At 43.2% G+C, this 20,189-nt stretch overlaps 1 protein-coding gene across 1 annotated transcript in view; it reads right to left on the reverse strand.

The window, feature by feature from the left end:
• The window catches only part of SWAP70 (switching B cell complex subunit SWAP70), a 53,355-nt gene that overhangs the window by 14,904 nt on the left and 18,262 nt on the right, over positions 1-20,189 (reverse strand). The window contains exons 2-3 of the mRNA XM_075838164.1: positions 17,807-17,947; positions 3,092-3,265 (exon numbers count right to left, since the gene is read on the reverse strand). Coding sequence (XP_075694279.1) covers positions 3,092-3,265; positions 17,807-17,947 — 315 coding nt within the window. The remainder of the gene's footprint in view (positions 1-3,091; positions 3,266-17,806; positions 17,948-20,189) is intronic.

The raw sequence follows: 20,189 nt of genomic DNA on the forward strand, positions 1-20,189 counted from the left end.
ACTATATACAAGAAGATGTATAACTTATACCAGCTGTACATATATAATTATATACAGAAGATACCCAGGTTATACCAGCACGCTCCATATCACTATATACAAGAATATGTATAACTTATACCAGCTGTACATATATAATTATATACAGAAGATACCCAGGTTATACCAGCACGCTCCATATCACTATATACAAGAAGATGTATAACTTATACCAGCTGTACATATATAATTATATACAGAAGATCCCCAGGTTATACCAGCATGCTCCATATCACTATATACAAGAAGATGTATAACTTATACCAGCTGTACATATATAATTATATACAGGAGATACCCAGGTTATACCAGCATGCCCCATATCACTATATACAAGAAGATGTATAACTTATACCAGCTGTACATATATAATTATATACAGAAGATACCCAGGTTATACCAGCATGCTCCATATCACTATATACAAGAATATGTATAACTTATACCAGCTGTACATATATAATTATATACAGAAGATACCCAGGTTATACCAGCATGCTCCATATCACTATATACAAGAAGATGTATAACTTATACCAGCTGTACATATATAATTATATACAGGAGATACCCAGGTTATACCAGCATGCCCCATATCACTATATACAAGAAGATGTATAACTTATACCAGCTGTACATATATAATTATATACAGAAGATACCCAGGTTATACCAGCATGCTCCATATCACTATACACAGGAAGATGTATAACTTATACCGGCTGTACATATATAATTATACACAGGAGATACCCAGGTTATACCAGCACGCTCCATATCACTATATACTATCTGAACAGAAATCATGCGCGTTGCACGGACGTATTACACCTTCGTCTAAATAAGCCCTTAGATAAAAGAGATAAAATTTGCCTTTCCGTTGGTTACTTGTATTTGATTTATTCAGGTACAAGGTTCATAGATTGATGCCTCCGTTTTTCTCTTCTTGCTGCTACCAAGACAAAGCACGTCCAGAGTTCAGGTCCAGGTTGGTCTGAGAAGTGCAATGAGGACGTTTTTGAGGGTTGTCAGGTTATAGATAAACTCTACTTTATTCTATAGGTGACGTGGACTTCACCTAAAGCAGATTATATATGACACTGACGGTCAGTCTCATATTAGCGGACGTTTTGCCTCCCATTTTAATGCTGCGGCACACAGGACATGCGTGTTATTGATGGCGCCATACCTGCTACAGGAAATGTCACCAAACTCTCACTATTTTACTCCAAGAAAATCAAAATGCTGAGCTAGTAAAGCTGGTCCTAGTGATCCCCCCCCCCCCCCCCGCTATATTTTGTACAGGACTAGGAAAACATGTTTCCAAAAACAGCACCACATCTGTCCATAGGTTGTGTGTGGTATAGCAGCCCGTCCTCATTCACTTCAATGGAGCTGCAATACCAAAGCAGAATAGGGGTTTAGCCCTCCCCACATTTTACTATAGGCCTGTATCCACGTTACCATAAGGCAGGTCAACCCCATAAAATCAGGTCCAAAGTGTCAATGAGGTTGTTTCCTTTCTGAAGTATTGGAGCTGCAATACCAGACACAACCTATGGACAGGTGTGGCGCTGTTTCTGGAAGAGAGCAGCCATGTTTTTCTAATCTTGTACAACCCCTTTACTTGCCGTCAAAAGTACCTTGATGGAAACTCTGTGCAGAATGATGAACGTAAATGTGGACATAGACTTTGAGCAGCTTCACCAAAGGCAAACCTACATGTAAAATCTTCCTGTATTTTACTTTTCAGAAATATTCAAATTTCAGATTTTCGAAGTAGCTGAAAAAGTAATAAAACATCACGGGAATTCAGTGTCAGCAGTTACTGTGGTGCTTCCTCCATCTGAGCTTCATAATCCTTCTTGTACCTGTCAGGTGTGTGATATGTATAGGGGATATACTGTCCCTTATAACAGCCGGACAATACATCACAAGCCATAAACCTGTTTAGAGACGACCTTGTTTCTGCCTGCAATGCAGGTCCTTAGTGAAATGGACTTCAGACTACCCCAGACTCCAGTAGACAATGCAGCGAAGCTGGAGTCACTGGTCATAGCCGAGTCCTAATGAATCAGAGCTGCTGTGAAAAGCACAGGGAAGTGGATCATTTCAGACTATCACAGACTCCAGACAATGTAAAGAAGCAACAATGTATAAGAAATGTTTATTATATACGATAAAGCAATACAACAGCATACCTACCAACGTTCATTTGTCACAAAGAGGGACAACCGATGCGGCGTGCGTAGCACCAAGTTTTTTTCCCTTTATGCCAAGCCCCTAGTAATTGGCTTGTGAGCTTCCACAATGCACTGCACTCTAGTAACTGGACACCAACAGAATTGTGAATGCAGCTCTGAATGTAACTAGAGCATACGACCTTCGCATATGACCTTAGGAACAGACCAAGATAAGGAAAGGATCCTCAAAGTTATTCTGTGTAATATGTGTATTTAACCTGTGAAATGTTATCAAATTTGAGTCCTTTAAATCCATCAGTAAAAAATATTATATCACTCCAGTGAAGCGGTCAGGTTCCCGCAGGTGGAGCAGCTCTATCCAAGAATAAAGCCATAAACCAATGTCATAAAATGTAGAAGTCATTTGCTCACCAAATGTTTACAGATGGAGCGTAAAACGGAGTTATAAAGGTGAACAAACAACAAACAAACCCTAAATATAGAAATACGGAAACCTAGCGAGAAGCCTGGAGGAGCCCAGCGGCCGCCAGGGGTGGAGAAGTTATAGCTCAAGATTCTGAATTTCTTATACTTGGGTCTTTTTTGGAATTTTTAAAATATCTTTCTTAGATAAATCCAATAATAATAATTCTAATATCAAAGAAATTTAAAAAACGTAAAATTGAAAGGAAAATTTTGCACATTTTACGATTTTTCTTGCTGGGTTAGAGTTAATGTGACATCCTCGAAATCTAGGACGTTCAGGCAATGCATTCCTGCGCATTCGATATCAGCAAATAGTCTGTAAAGGGTGGAGTCAAATTCGGATTTCCATAAATGAAAACTAGGGGTAACGAGGCGTCACTTACCTCCTCCGGGACGATGCTGAGCGGATACTTGTCATCTGACAGGAAGTTGAATATAGTCCACATCTTGAAGGCGCTGTCCTCACTGATGCACAGGGGACTTCTCACCAGGTGTTTCTTAGCGCAGAGAGTCCAGCACATCCTATAGAACTCCACCTTGTCAAAGTCTCCTTGTACCTAAAAAATATGTATATAACAAGCTCAAGTGACGTGAAATGTTACATATTTACCATTGTTTACACTCCCAAATTATGAGATTTATATATTACATTGATTGTAATATTGAATAGATACCAGGCACTACATACAGATATATACAGCTCTCATAGAGTTACATGATAACATTCTGCTGCCTGCAGCCACCACCAGAGGGCGCTCACTACGTACAGAAATATGCAGCTCCCATAAAGCTATATGATAACATTGTGCTGCATGTAGCCACCACTAGAGGGCGCTCACTACATACAGAAATATACAGCTCCCATAGTTATATACTAAGGGGAGCTCAGTACAAACAGATATATACAGCTCCCATAGAGTTACATAATAACATTCTTCTGCCTGCAGCCACCACTAGGGGGAGCTCACTACATACAGATATATACAGCCCCCATAGAGTTACATAATATCATTCTACTGACTGCAGTTACCACTAGGGGGAGCTCACTACATACAGATATATACAGCTCCCATAGAGTTACATAATAACATTCTGCTGCCTGCAGCCACCACTAGGGGGAGCTTACTACATACAGATTATACAGCTCCCATAGAGTTACATAATAACATTCTGCTGCCTGCATACACCACTAGGGGGAGCTCACTACATACAGATTATACAGCTCCCATAGAGTTACATGATAACATTCTGCTGCCTGCAGCCACCACTAGGGGGAGCTCACTACGTACAGATTATACAGCTCCCATAGAGTTACATGATAACATTCTGCTGCCTGCATACACCACTAGGGGGAGCTCACTACATACAGATAAATACAGCTCCCATAGAGTTACATGATAACATTCTGCTACCTGCAGCCACCACTAAGGGGCGCTCATTACATACAGATACATACAGCTCCCATAGAGTTACATGATAACATTCTGCTGCCTGCAGCCACCACTAAGGGGCGCTCATTACATACAGATACATACAGCTCCCATAGAGTTATGTTAATATTCTGCTATACTTAAACGAGCTGCGTTCTTATTATTCTCCGCACTTATTGCTGAGATCAGGGACATTTTAGTCGATGTGTCCACCTTTTCTAATTGGCAAAAACTATAAAAGGTTTCATTGACAACAACATTTGGTGAAGGGTTAAGTGTCCAGTGTATAAGACGTGACATTTTCCTATTGAGGTGGAGGGAGCCGGACTGTGAGGGACCCTTTATTCATCCCTGGGAGATGCACGTTATAAGATGAGGTTGTTCATCTGGGCTCAGGGCCAGCCCCCCGCTAACAATGAGCCCCCTGTTCACTCGGCTCATTTCCTTTTCTGCAAGATCAATAATTCATTTGCATCTGTGAAAAGCAAGAACAATCTGCAAAATCTTGGCCGAGTCCCCCCCCCCCCCCCCCTTATAAAAGAGGGGCGCTCAGAACCGGCCAGGGAATGTTCACAACATCTCCATGTTTTTGTCATGGTAATCTGGACGCCCGTCGTTACAGCAACCAGAAATGTTGAGACTGCGACCAAAAATACAAAAAATGATGTTGATCATAGACAGAGGGGGGTCTGACCCCACAAAACGGCACCGACACGCCGCATATCAGGGTATAAATCTGCAGAAAATGTTGGGTTACTGCAAAAATGTAACTTTACTGATTTTCTATTTTTTCTTCTATGTTCACATCCAAAGATAAACTCAATTCTGCTCGTTTCCTGTTGCCGGAGCTCAGGTGACAGTCACAGTTGGAGCAGATCTGCTATTTCACCTGAGTTACTGTACAATGAATTGCAGTCCAAGACCACCAGCAACATTTTAGGAGGCAGCTCTGGATGTGAACAAGGCGATGAACCTCCAAATCAATACAAACATTTTACAAATCTTTCTCCAATTTTCAGCAACTTTAAAAACATTTTGCTTTACTTATCTTGTACTGAATTTGAGTTGCGATAACTTTTCCTCTCTGTTCACTTACAAAGCTAAACACAAAGTTCTGCTATTACAATGCATTGCGGGGGCTCAGATAACAGTTGCATAGTCGAGGTTGCTGTTTAGTTGCATATCTGACAACAAAGTGTAAATGAACACATTTCTATTTTTAAAGTTAAGAAGAAATTTGAATACAGCTCTGGATGTAACTAGAGAACACCATAGGATATAACTCAGAATCTGAACAGCCCATTTTACAATATATCACAATATAAATCTAGAAAAGGGACACCAACGTCTTTGCAAAAATATCATTACTAAATATCATGTATGGCTTTTGAGTCACATAATAATTCTTCTGCGTTTATACCCAAAGCTAAACTCATCCCAGATGCCAACTCTTGGGCTACTAACAGATACCATGTTCATGAAGCAGGCAGCTCAGTATGAACAGTGCTATAGGTCTCACCCACAGATGGCCATGCTGCCATGTGTTAGTAAGGTGTTCAGCTTATAGGGTGGCAATCTATGGGGCCAAAATATTTCTACATCCCCCATGATAACTCTCCTGCGGGCGCGGCTAGTTTTGCTGAGGGTTATGGTTTATAATAATAGAGGTGCATGGTTACACGGAGCAACTTCTATAAATATTCTGAGACACAACACAATCCCCAAAAATAAAGCAGCCAAAATAAATGTCTGCGAGGTCACAGCGGAGAGAACATCGCAAGTGAAATTATTGACGGCTCTCAAAACAGATTAATTCCAAAATATTGCGGACCCTCCTGTGGACTAAAGATTTAAGACACAACATCCGTGGTTTACAGCCTGGGGCTCTCAACATGATCATACACAGCAGCCAACCTGAACAAGCAGAGCTGCACTGTAAAGCATGGAGGGAGGAAAAAGCAGCAGCCTGAGCTGAGATGGATTTCAGACTACCTCGGACTCCAGCAGACAATGCAGCTACGCTGGAGTCACAGATCATAGCTGTGCATTAAGGTATACTACTCTTTGGGGTATCATCTCCTGCTATTCCGGCTGCCATTATAACTCCTACCGAGGGGGCCAGCCTGTTTTTGCACGAAAATCTGCCAATTATACAGCAATGGGGGATGTTACACGGCTTGTCAGAAGGAGGCGACTCAAGGTCATAGATTTACTGGGAATATTTTTAATATGGGGGAGGGGGACATTATAACAAGGAAGCTTCGTGGACTCCCAACCTCTGCAGTGACTCACTGGAAATAAAGGAGGGTAATCCGGCCAGACGCATAGCTATTATCATGTGACTGGGATCCTCACACAAACCTTATAGGGGTTTAAAGTCCATATAGCATTTATATGTCCCCACAATATGGAAATGGAAAGACGGGGAGTCAAAACTCAGGAACCAACCAAAACTTGCTCAGGGACTATAGCGCTCATCATTTCCATTATGTATTAGACCAGTGGTCTGCAACCTGTGGTGAAACTACAACTCCCAGCATGCTTTGACAACCAAAAGGATTCTACAGTGCGATTATAAGGGCGCTGTCATCTTTTGTGCCAATATTTTACTCTGGTTACAAATTGTAATAAGACGCCCATTCTTCAATCTGGTTAGTTGGCACCACCCTGACCTGTTCTATTCAAGAGAGGGAACAGAATCCTGCCCCCTAGCTGCCTCCTATATCATGACGCCCTAATCAGTACCAGTGAACGCAATCAACCGGAATAATGAACGTAACATGAAAGTCAGAACAGACGACTTGCGCCACTTCTGCAGTATGAGTTTCGTGTGGATATTTTTCTATCTACACCCCGGGGTGAGAGCTGAGAGGCCTAGGATTGGCCAAAACGTTCTTTAAAAATCGCCTGACAAAAAAGAATTCAACTAACTTGAAATGTATAAATAAAAGAAAACATATTGAAAAAAATCCCTTCTACGTCAATCTTTTCTACAAGGGTGCTCGGGTTTTCTTATATATATTATTTCACATACGCAGCGCTCCAACAATGACTCGTTCCATTATATCACTTCACATTTTATGTTACTATCTAAATGAAAGTGGCATAGCAGCAAATCCATGGAGGGGAACAAGGACGTAACTTAAGGAGCCAGTTCACCTCTGAACACCATTTCACTGTTATAATCTACATTACAAATGGAGTCATTTTGTAAATACATTACTTATCCTGTACTGATCCTGAGTTATATCCAGTATTATACTGCAGAGCTGCACTCACTATTCTGCTGGTGGAGTCACTGTGTACATACATTACTTATCCTGTACTGATCCTGAGTTATATCCAGTATTATACTTCAGAGCTGCACTCACTATTCTGCTGGTGGAGTCACTGTGTACATACATTACTTATCCTGTACTGATCCTGAGTTATATCCAGTATTATACTGCAGAGCTGCACTCACTATTCTGCTGGTGGAGTCACTGTGTACATACATTACATTACTTATCCTGTACTGATCCTGAGTTATATCCTGTATTATACGCCAGAGCTACACTCACTATTCTGCTGGTGGAGTCACTGTGTACATACATTACATTACTTATCCTGTACTGATCCTGAGTTATATCCTGTATTATACGCCAGAGCTACACTCACTATTCTGCTGGAGGAGTCACTGTGTACATACATTACATATCCTGTACTGATCCTGAGTTACATCCTGTATTATACTCCAGAGCTGTACTCACTATTCTGCTGGTGGAGTCACTGTGTACATACATTACATTACTTATCCTGTACTGATCCTGAGTTACATCCTGTATTATACTCCAGAGCTGTACTCACTATTCTGCTGGTGAAGACACTGTGTACATACATTACATTACTTATCCTGTACTTATCCTGAGTTATATCCTGTATTATACTGCAGAGCAGCACTCACTATTCTGCTGGCGGAGTCACTGTGTAGATACATTACATTACTTATCCTGTACTGATCCTGAGTTACATCCTGTATTATACTCCAGAGCTGCACTCACTATTCTGCTGGTGGAGTCACTGTGTACATACATGACATTACTTATCCTGTACTGATCCTGAGTTATATCCTGTATTATACTCCAGAGCTGCACTCACTATTCTGCTGGTGGAGTCACTGTGTACATACATTACTTATCCTGTACTGATCCTGAGTTACATCCTGTATTATACTCCAGAGCTGCAGTCACTATTCTGCTGGTGGAGTCACGGTGTACATACATTACATTACTTATCCTGTACTGATCCGGAGTTACATCCTGTATTATACTCCAGAGCTGCACTCACTATTCTGCTGGCGGAGTCACTGTGTACATACATTACATTACTTATCCTGTACTGATCCTGAGTTACATCCTGTATTATACTCCAGAGCTGCGCTCACTATTCTGCTGGTGGTCACTGTGTACATACATTACATTACTTATCCTGTACTGATCCTGAGTTACATCCTGTATTATACTCCAGAGCTGCACTCACTATTCTGCTGGTGGAGTCACTGTGTACATACATTACATTACTTATCCTGTACTGATCCTGAGTTACATCCTGTATTATACTCCAGAGCTGCACTCACTATTCTGCTAGTAGTCACTGTGTACATACATTACATTACTTATCCTGTACTGATCTGGAGTTATATCCTGTATTATACTCCAGAGCTGCACTCACTATTCTGCTGGTGGAGTCACTGTGTACATACATTACATTACTTATCCTGTACTGATCCTGAGTTACATCCTGTATTATACTCCAGAGCTGCGCTCACTATTCTGCTGGTGGTCACTGTGTACATACATTACATTACTTATCCTGTACTGATCCTGAGTTACATCCTGTATTATACTCCAGAACTGCACTTACTATTCTGCTGGTAGAGTCACTGACTGCGAATACACAGTGACTCCATCAGTAGAGTAGTGAGTGCAGCTCTGGTGTGCAAATGAAATGTAGTTTATTTTCTGTATGGCATTGGGTGAACAACAAGCTGGATTTTGCAGTGATATTCTGGATTCTTGTTTACATTCTGGTCTTTGCTTTTTTTTGTTGCTCTGAGTGCGCCGATATCTACAGCCGCCATACTGTCCCGGCACCTATATAGTCAGGCAGAGACCTCGACAACACCAAAGGCCAGTGCCCATCTGGGATGCCCTAAGTCTACGAGGTGAACCCCATTATGTTTATTGTAAAATCTCAGTCTGTTTAATTATTTAGTCGTTATATTTGTAAAATGGACAGTGATTGGATAAGAACCTTTGTGAGGACCTCTGCTGCCCCTACACTTAAGGGGGGTTTTACACTGGGCGATTATTGGGCAGATAATTAGCTCATAGAACGCTTGTTGCTCGTTCACCTGCCGGTCGTATCGTTTTAAAAAAGTAAAATATTCTGGTTGTGTAATCAGGGAGACGCGCTGCCGACATGATGATAATGTATGGGGACGAGGGATCAGAGTAACGACCGCTTGTCCCCATCCATAGCTCCGTGTGACAGGAGCAATCGAGCGCCAATCAATGAGGACTCATTGATCGGCGCTCGCTGCACCGGCCAATTATCAGCCGGTGTAAAAGTTCCTTTATACTACAAAGGGGTTGTATGGTGTAGAAGACACAGTAAATAGAGGGGGTCCCCCGGTCAGGTTCCTCATCCATTAGGTGGGTCTCTCACTCCTGCACATCCAAGCATTACACAGACAGCCCTTTGATTTCAATGGCAACTGTGTAATGCTTTATTTCTCCCGTGGAGGCGCTGCAGGGAAATTAAACACGTGTTTCCAGAGTCCTCCACAGATTACAGATGATCGCTGAGGGTCTCAGCAGCCTAAGATCAATTTCTCTAAGAAATAGAGATTGTCCACAGTGTACAACCCCTTTAAGGAATTACATAGACATTAATTCCCCTAATATAAACATTTCATCATATTTGATCCCCGAACAACAAGCAGCAGGGGGTTGAAAAGAAATGTAAAAAACATACGGCATCTGCATAGCTTGTAGTATGTATAGAAATGGGTTCATATTAGCGTAGAGTATATGGTATAAGTCTTGCTACAGAATACTTCTTTATACTCTTGCTCTTCTTCGTTCCGTCTCCCGTCTGCCTATTGCCCGATCTTCTCTCAGCCTTGAGACTTTAAACATTTGATAATATTCACCACGTGGTCAGAGTTGATAGAGAACAATGAGGTTCAGTTTTTTAGACCCGGGACTTTTTATAGAAATGTGCGTCTACATGTGATGGAGAAGAATCCAGGGAAAAGCTCCACCAATTGTTGCATTTTCCCATTGTGTTCTGTGTATCAGAATCTCGGACCACCGCAGGTCCTTGAACGACTCGTGCTCATGTATACTTGGTTTTGTTGTTCCCGTTCACAATAAAGCCTTTACCTGGGTGATCCCGAGTCTGAGGAGAGATTCTACAACAGGGTCCAATAATAATCATTTAGGATTATGGAGAATGTAAATGACTATCTGCAGGTCTGCTGTTTGCGGCCGGCCTTTCAGTAACACAGGCTGTCCTAAAACATTGTCAGAGGCTTCACTCCACTACTATCAGACGGCTTCCACGTATAATAGAAGTGCAGAATGTTCATACAATTCTCGAATATATTGCAGTCATTTCCTATTCATTATGAAGCAATAATATTACAGAGCCGTTTTACATAATTACCAACGTTTCACACAAGCGCCAACCTGCAGATAATGTGATATGTGCGCCAGAGGCCGGACGTACTGATAACTAAAGGGCTTGACCAGTCTTCATCAGCTGCTAAAGGGCTGAAAATCCACCCCGACATAGTCCTGCCCACACAGCTGAGGGTTTGATGCAATGTATCAGTGTAGGAAATCCTCTGTGAGATAAACACAGCAGCACAAATCTTTGTCCTGCCCTGGACTCTGCACTGATACATTGTAACAAACTGCAGTTATGTGAGCAGGACTGGGTTAGGACAAGTTTTCAGTCTTTGATAATAAGCAACAAAGCTTTTTTTCACTGACAGGAAGCAGGGATCTTGGTTTCATAGCAGATTTTTGGGCAGCTGTATTTTCAGTTTGTGCTGCCTCACGTTGCCCTCTTCCCCAAATTATCAAAATTATTTAATGGAGGAAAATGCTCTGGTTTTGGGATACACAATTTCCTACCTATATCTACAGGGGCGGGGGCGTATCTCCTGCTCGGCCGGGCCGTGGCTACATCTGTCTCTGGACACTTGCTGTGGAATCTAGTGGCCTCCCTGTGGGGGAGGGGCAGGCTCAAAAGGTAGAGGTCCTGATATGTAGGCGCAGATTTGAGACTGCAGCCTATAATAGACAACTATATCACTTAGGCCTTATACACATGGACCTGTACGATGGTGCAAGGGTTAAACTACCTGTCATAATAAAAAGATTTGCAGAAAGAACGCAGAACAATCATAAAAGTCAAAACTTAAAGACGAAGGACTGAAAACTGATACACAGGACACAAGCCATTGTCTCTCCTGCGCCGACTCCTTGTCTCCCCCTGCGCCGCCCCCTTGTCTCTCCTACGCCGACTCCTTGTCTCCCCCTGCGCCGACTCCTTGTCTCTCCTACGCCGACTCCTTGTCTCCCCCTGCGCCGACTCCTTGTCTCCCCCTGCGCCGCCCCCTTGTCTCCCCCTGCGCCGCCCCCTTGTCTCCCCCTCCGCCGCCCCCTTGTCTCCCCCTCCGCCGCCCCCTTGTCTCCCCCTGCGCCGCCCCCTTGTCTCCCCCTGCGCCGCCCCCTTGTCTCCCCCTGCGCCGCCCCCTTGTCTCCCCCTGCGCCGCCCCCTTGTCTCCCCCTGCGCCGCCCCCTTGTCTCCCCCTGCGCCGCCCCCTTGTCCCCCCTGCACTCCACAGCTTAATCCAGACAGATGTCAAAAGTACAATATTCTAGGAATATACGGGTTGAAGAGAAGAAACAAGGAGCGCACATCCACAATATTAATCAATGAACATGAGATTCTTAGTTAACATTTTGATCAAATTGTATAAGCCACTTGGCACTTCACGGCGACCTCCAATAAGTGGGTCCCTACTGTACTAGTTGCAGCACCACATGGCGGTGCCCGCCACCACAATACCGTACCCGCAGAGGGAGCACACAGGCGCAGAAGCACCTCTGCTGCCAGGCCAAGCTAACCTTGGCTCTGGGCCACGTACCCCCACAAGTGCAGCACCACAGCAACAGACACCACCACAGGGCAGCACAACGAGTGAACAGATGGAATGAACTCACCTTTAGGCCAGATTCACACGTGCGTGTTCGGTCTGTGATATACGGACCGCATGTCGGCAGTATTTACCGGACCGAACGCACTGCAGGGAGCCGGGCTCCTACCGTCATATTTATGTATAACTCCAGTCGTCCCTGCCTCGCTGCGTGAAAACGGTCCCGTACAGAAAACATGATACAGATAACTAAGACGCTAGGAGTCCGGCTCCCTGAAGTGTGTTCGGTCCGGGAAATACTGCCGACTTACAGACCAAACACGCTCGTGTGAGCCCGGCCTTAGATGTGTCCCCAGTGGCCAACTGAGAGCACAAGAGCAGAATCACTTATGAGGTCACTCCTTAATTAAAATCTTCTGGGTTAAAAGTACTGAGCGCTGGTACCAGAAATTGCAAAAAGTGGAAAGACTCTATAAATATACTGTGAGTGCGGTATTATGGTGGGGGGCGCCGCCGTGCGGTGCTGCAACCAATACAGTAGGGACCCACTTATCGGAGGTCGCCATGAAGTGCCAAGTGGCTTATACAATTTGATCAAAATGTTAACTAAGAACCTCATGTTGATTGATTAATATCGTGGATGTGCGCTCCTTGTTTCTCCTCTTTAACCAGTAGACTATATTCTAGGTGTCGTGCGGCACGAGCGAGTCTCTCTCCCTGTATAAACAGTGATTACAGTCATTATAAAATTGAAGCCTCCGTTTCTCACTTCCTCTATGTGTAAATCAGCAGAAATTCCTGAGAAGATCGGGTCTGCTGAGATCTGCCGCCTGAGAGCACTGTTTTTGTTCTAAAAAATGTTTTCGTTGGAAAGTGGCCAAAGAATAAGGTGCGTTGTAACGGAGAGGAGGCGCCGTGCCGTAACGGCTGGCCCTTATTTGGCGAGAGGGTTCGACGTGTTTGGGCAGAAAATGTTCCTCTCAAGTAAGTCGTTGACCTAGAAATCATGCCCATATGCCCACAATGAGGAATTTCTTCTCTCCCTGCATGTTAATAACAATGTAGGGGGAAAACACCTGCTGATTCAAGGAAACCATCAACAAGCAGCTGTTGACGGATTTAGCATTTTTAGGATGTGGCTTTTTAGTCGTTTCAGTGCAATATTGTGTCCCGCTAAGAATTCGCAGTGGGTCTGATTGATTTATTAGCACCATAATCCCCCTCGCTTATTAACCCATGACATGATGACCCAATGCAATCTTTAGGGTATGTTCACACACACACACTGTAAACACATATATATATTTTATTGGGGAAAATCTGCAGCGTATTACAGTAGTAAAGCGGCCGAGAAACCGCTCATAAATTCATCTGCGGTGCGATTTTTTTTTTAATCTGCAATCACTGCTCTTTTGTTCTGGGATTTCCCCATTGAATTCAATGGGGAGGTAAAACCTGCAACAAATAGTAAATGCTGTTATTCTTGACGTGGAAAAGCTGCAATTCCGCCGCAAAAATTGTAAATCAGAAAAAATACTTATCCTCGGGCATTGTCATAGGAACGCGTTCCTCTGTTCTCCGTCCAGGCCGGCCTCCTGGGATGGCGATTCATCCCGTGTGACTGCTGCCGCCAATCACAGGCTGTATAATCATCCCAGGAGGCCGGGCTGCACGGCACTGTTTTCAAAGCAGAGATTCCACCCGAAAATCTGCACCAGATTTTGGTGCAGTTTTTAAAGCGGAATTCCCTGCGTGTTCTAGGAGGCACAACGTTGCGTACTTTTACGCAGCGTGTCCGGCCCGTGTGAACATACCCTTAGATGTTCATATGTTAATCAGACCTGTGTTAATTAGGCCTCATGCACACTTCCATCACCGTTTTAGCGGCCGTTTTTGATGGATCCGTGTGTCCGTTTTTGTTTCCGTGTGCACTCCGTTTCCGTTCCGTGTTTCCGTTTAAAAAACGGATGTGAACTTCACTTGAACCTGTCACATGTCCCAGGAAACACCCATAGAAAGGTTACAAGAAGTTTTTGGTGCGGTTTTCTTAGCTTTCAGAGCATAGAGAACAGTTTGAGATTACTCTGCTTGGCTTACTTTGGATTTACGGGTCGTAATTACGACCCGAAATAGCGGGCCCATAGACTTCTGTTAGCCACGGGTACCTTCCCGTTTTCTCACGGGAAGGTGCCCGGGCCGTTAAAAAGCTAGAACATGTTCTATTTTTTTATTTTACGGGCCGTGCTCCTATACTTTATAATGGGAGCACGGCTCGGAAAAACGACCGGCTGCCCGTGTCCGGCCGTGCTCATCTCCTGAAATACTCTGTGCTGCCTTAAACTCTGTGGACAGGTCAGGATCCTGTTTCTTTTAAATGCTGCTGGGGAACCCGCTGGATCCACGATATAAGGCTGCGCTACAGTGCAGCATTTAAAAGAAACAGGATCCTGACCTGTCCACAGAGTTTAAGGCAGCACAGAGTATTTCAGGAGAGGAGCGTGTGATTGGCTGCAGAGGCCGCGGCAGCCTGTGATTGGCTGCAGAGGCGGTCACGTGACGAGCGTGACCGCCACTACAGCCTGTGATTGGCTGCAGCGAGCGGTGACATGGATGAAACGTCATCGCTGGAGGCCGGACAGGAGGACTGTAAGTATGAACGTATATTTTTTTTTTTTTTTATTACATTAAAATTTTATTTTCCGCGCGCCGAGCATGGTACTGTCAAGGTTGCTGAAAGAGTTAGCACCCTGGACAGTACCATGCTCGGCGCACGGAAATTACAGGTTCGGTCAGAACTAGTTCGGTCCGAATCGAACTTTTTCGTGAAATTCGGCGAACTAGCCGAACCGAACTTTTCATAAGTTCACTCATCTCTACTAGAAATAATACAGAATACAACTGTGCAAGGTCTACGCTACCCTCCGACACACTTGAAACTGCGCAAAGTCTATACCGGTCAGAATTTTGGGATTGCAAAGCACATGTTATAAGACAGCAGGTCAATGCGAAAAGTGTAAAGTTTACCTACTGAGAATTACATACAATGGAACAAAAGAAAAGCATGCTCAGAAAACAAGCAGTGCAATGTGTGCATTTACTTACTTATTTTGTGACGCTGGGCACTAGTTCCCTTCTGCCATCTGCGTGTCAAAAGCTCCTTGGCAAGCTCCTCCCACGCGGCATCCTTTTTAGAACGGTCGTGGTAGCATTCTGCCCGCGTATCCCACAGTTCTGGGTGGTCCTGCACCAATGCTATCATTCTTTCCACATCCATCTTCAGAACTGACTGGCTACTGTAGACTGTGAGTCTGTGAACTTTGTCCCACCCAGCCGTTGCTATGGCAACGGATCAGTCAAAAACGGACAGCACACGGAAGCCTTCAGTGTGCCATCCGTTTTTTTCACTGACCCATTGACTTCTATGGGCCACACGGTCACTGAATCACTGAGCAAAGTAGGACATGCTCTACTTTGCACGGAACGGAACAACGGATCCGTTTAAATAACGGAAGTGTGATGGGGCCATTGCAATGAATGGGTTCAGGGTGCTATCAGTGACAAAAACGGATAGCACCCTGAAGGAAAAAACTGAAGTGTGCATGAGGCCTGAGTATGAGATATCCACATGGTATTAATGATCACATTAATTAAATAAAAAACAAATAATGAGATCCATCAGCAGCAGTTAGCCTTCCTACTGATGGTTTCCAAGTAGAAGTAGATTTTAATTATATTATTTGTTATATTAACGTCTGCTTACAAACATTTGTATATTCCTTTAAGAGTTTTCCAAGGATTCCACACTGTGAATTGCAAATAAGAACAAAAATCACGGCGCCACATAGTGCAGGTCAATCAGGTTAGGCAAGCTAAGGGTAGTCACATAACATGCTCACCTAGATATTGTGTAGGAACAATATTGAGAAGGTCACAAGGGTAATCCACAGGTGCTGCTGCCAAGAACCAAACCGGTTAACCATACGGTCACCGCTTGACAAGATAATTGAGTAAATAGAAAAGGAAGGATCTTATAAGGCGCTGCTTCGTGGCTGATAGAAAGTACGGGAAATAGCAAGCAAAATTGTAATAAATAGATATATTTTAAACTAACAATGGTGGCTACGCGTTTCAACGCTGTACCAGCGTCTTCCTCAGGCCATATCCACTGTGAATTGGCATTCCTGCAACAATTCATGCCCCTCTTCTGCACCCACTGCCTCTGCCCTCAGCCCAGTATGTATGGGGTGTTGGTCAGTGGTTTGTCAGCAAAGAATGACCTCAAGGGGAGCACAGGTTAGTGTTGGTGAACCAATCAAGGCACTGGCCCTGGCCCCCATGTTAGTTTTATGGGGATATTCTTCTGTATTAACTCCCCTGACAGCAGAGTCTTATCTTTTATGACTGTGTTACTGTTGGATACTTTGTTACATTGTATCTAGATAGTAAAGGTAACGTTTTATAGTAAGAAAGATAACAATTATAATTGATGTTTAGTCCAGATAACAAGTACACATTTGTGGGGTTTTGTCACTATTCCCGCGTACAGTCACTGATCTCCCTCTAATTGTTGCCTGCGCCACGTCCTGTTATCGCCGCCATCGTTCGCCCTTCGATGATCCTTGCAACAGAGCTCAGGATAAAGCTCATATTATATGTCACAGAGGAACAAGATAATCCTTCCTAACAACTGATCAAGTTTTAGGTGCTAGAGTTTAAAAGGGCTGTCCACATTCTATATGTCCTATCAGGTAATAGAGACGACCCACCCTACAGAGCAGCGCTGGCCCTAGAGCACCGTTCAGGACACTGTATTAATAGGTGACCGTGTAACGCTTCATTAAATGGAGTCCTCAGAACTATTTTTTAGGGATAAAAGAGTGAGGAACAGCAGGGGCCGCGCACAAAAAAATCCTGTGTGACTGAGAATTCATAATCCCTCATTACATGTAAAATGACTAAACCCCCTCTGTAAACCTGACAATACGTGGAAGACGGAGGGCGCAACTTAAAGTTTTTTTTTTTAAATGTATGTAATGAAGCTTAATCACTGCATATTGAAAAGTTCAGCAACTTTCTAATAGACATTGTGTTTCAATGTGTCACCAATTCCAAGATCTCTGCTTATTGCCAGTGAATGGGAACATTGTAAAAAAAACAAACTGTCATGATCATATTCAGCAGACACACACTGTAAGAAAGAACTTTGATACAATGTAACAAGCCCTGCATCTGTGTTCGCAGCATATGATCAGGATGGGGTTTAAGCAGAAATATTTATTATGCAACGATTAAGCTTTATTTACATAAAATTAGAAAACCCCTTTAACATAATAGAATCAGGCATTAAATTCTTGTCATGTCTTTGGCCAACATGGGGTGCAGGATCTAGGATTCCACATGACGACTACAAGTGACATGATAGGAAAATATTTGCTCCCTTTGTGGAGAACTGAGCTCACCTTATCCAGGATGAATTTATTCAGGTACGGCATGTAGCCCTGGTTGGACACGGGACCTTCATCATCATCTCTGAAATGTTCCTCCAGAGCCACCGGATCATGCGGGACATGCAGTAATGTGCAGAGATTGTGAGAGAGGACCTGAAGAAGAGACAGGCGAGAGCTCAGAGGAGAGCGCACTATGCAAAATAATATGCAACTAAAGACATAATAGTAACAACATATCAAGAAACAAAACCTCTGCTAAATAGAAGTCAATGAGTCGTCCTGTTCTCATATATTCTATTCCGCTGTTTCTTAGTTCTATTTAATTCTGGGAAAGTAGAGTAATAGTCGATGGATTGATGGCCAACATTATACATTTACATAAAGAATGAATCTGAATAAAAATATTCAGTCACTGTGTATATGCATTATATTACTTATCCTGTACTGATCCGGAGTTACATCCTGTATTATACTCCAGAGCTGCACTCACTATTCTGCTGGTGGAGTCACTGTGTACATACATGACATTACTTATCCTATACTGATCCTGAGTTACATCCTGTATTATACTCCAGAGCTGCACTCACTATTCTGCTGGTGGAGTCACTGTGTACATACATTACTTATCCTCTACTGATCCTGAGTTACATCCTGTATTATACTCCAGAGCTGCACTCACTATTCTGCTGGTGGAGTCACTGTGTACATACATTACATAACTTATCCTGTACTGATCCGGAGTTACATCCTGTATTATACTCCAGAGCTGCACTCACTATTCTGCTGGTGGAGTCACAGTGTACATACATTACATTACTTATCCTGTACTGATCCTGAGTTACATCCTGTATTATACTCCAGAGCTGCACTCACTATTCTGCTGGTGGGGTCACTGTGTACATACATTACATTACTTATCCTGTACTGATCCTGAGTTATATCCTGTATTATACTCCAGAGCTGCACTCACTATTCTGCTGGTGGAGTCACTGTGTACATACATGACATTACTTATCCTATACTGATCCTGAGTTACATCCTGTATTATACTCCAGAGCTGCACTCACTATTCTGCTGGTGGAGTCACTGTGTACATACATTACTTATCCTGTACTGATCCTGAGTTATATCCTGTATTATACTCCAGAGCTGCACTCACTATTCTGCTGGTGGAGTCACTGTGTACATACATTACATTACTTATCCTGTACTGATCCTGAGTTATATCCTGTATTATACTCCAGAGCCGCACTCACTATTCTGCTGGTGGAGTCACTGTGTACATACATTACATTACTTATCCTGTACTGATCCTGAGTTACATCCTGTATTATGCTCCAGAGCTGTACTCACTATTCTGCTGGTGGAGTCACTGTGTACATACATTATATTACTTATCCTGTACTGATCCTGAGTTATATCCTGTATTATACTCCAGAGCTGTACTCACTATTCTGCTGGTGGAGTCACTGTGTACATACATTACATTACTTATCCTGTACTGATCCTGAGTTACATCCCGTATTATACTCCAGAGCTGCACTCACTATTCTGCTGGTGGAGTCACTGTGTACATACATTACATTACTTATCCTGTGCTGATCCTGAGTTACATCCTGTATTATACTCCAGAGCTGCACTCACTATTCTGCTGGTGGAGTCACTGTGTACATACATTACATTACTTATCCTGTACTGATCCGGAGTTACATCCTGTATTATACTCCAGAGCTGCACTCACTATTCTGCTGGTGGAGTCACTGTGTACATACATTACATTACTTATCCTGTACTGATCCCGAGTTATATCCTGTATTATACTCCAGAGCTGCATTCACTATTCGTACAGGACACTGACTGGACATTATAACATTGTTATAGCAGAAGATCGTGTGTAATCAGTATTGTGTGTATTCTGCAGATTTTAGCAGACGTCTCTGCTTTCTCTTCCCACTACATCTGAGGTTTCACACGGTTTCTCCTGTTGCGCAATTATCATACAATCTCCACGAAAATCAATGCAGCTTATAGTGTTATATTTCATACTTGTGCGTGAAAGAACATTCATTAGAAAATGAGCTACAAAAGATTAATGCGAAGATTAGAGCCACACGACAATGGTGGGATACATGACACCGAGCTCGTCTGTGTGATTCTGTACACACAGACCAGGGTGTAACTTCCTGGTTCATGGAAGAATGCAAGAACTACAGTAAAGACTGACACACACAAGAAATGTGAAAAGTGAGGAAACAGCACTGCCAATGTATATGTCATTCAGGGGCTATGGAAAGCCGATTGACACCCCCTATGAGCACTAGTGGTTGTCAGCCGCATCTCTTACCTGTGTAGATGACCTCGTTAAATCAGAAACAACTGAATCATTTAATGGAGT

Source organism: Rhinoderma darwinii, chromosome 9 (assembly GCF_050947455.1).
Source record: "Rhinoderma darwinii isolate aRhiDar2 chromosome 9, aRhiDar2.hap1, whole genome shotgun sequence".
Classification (NCBI taxonomy): domain Eukaryota; kingdom Metazoa; phylum Chordata; class Amphibia; order Anura; family Rhinodermatidae; genus Rhinoderma; species Rhinoderma darwinii.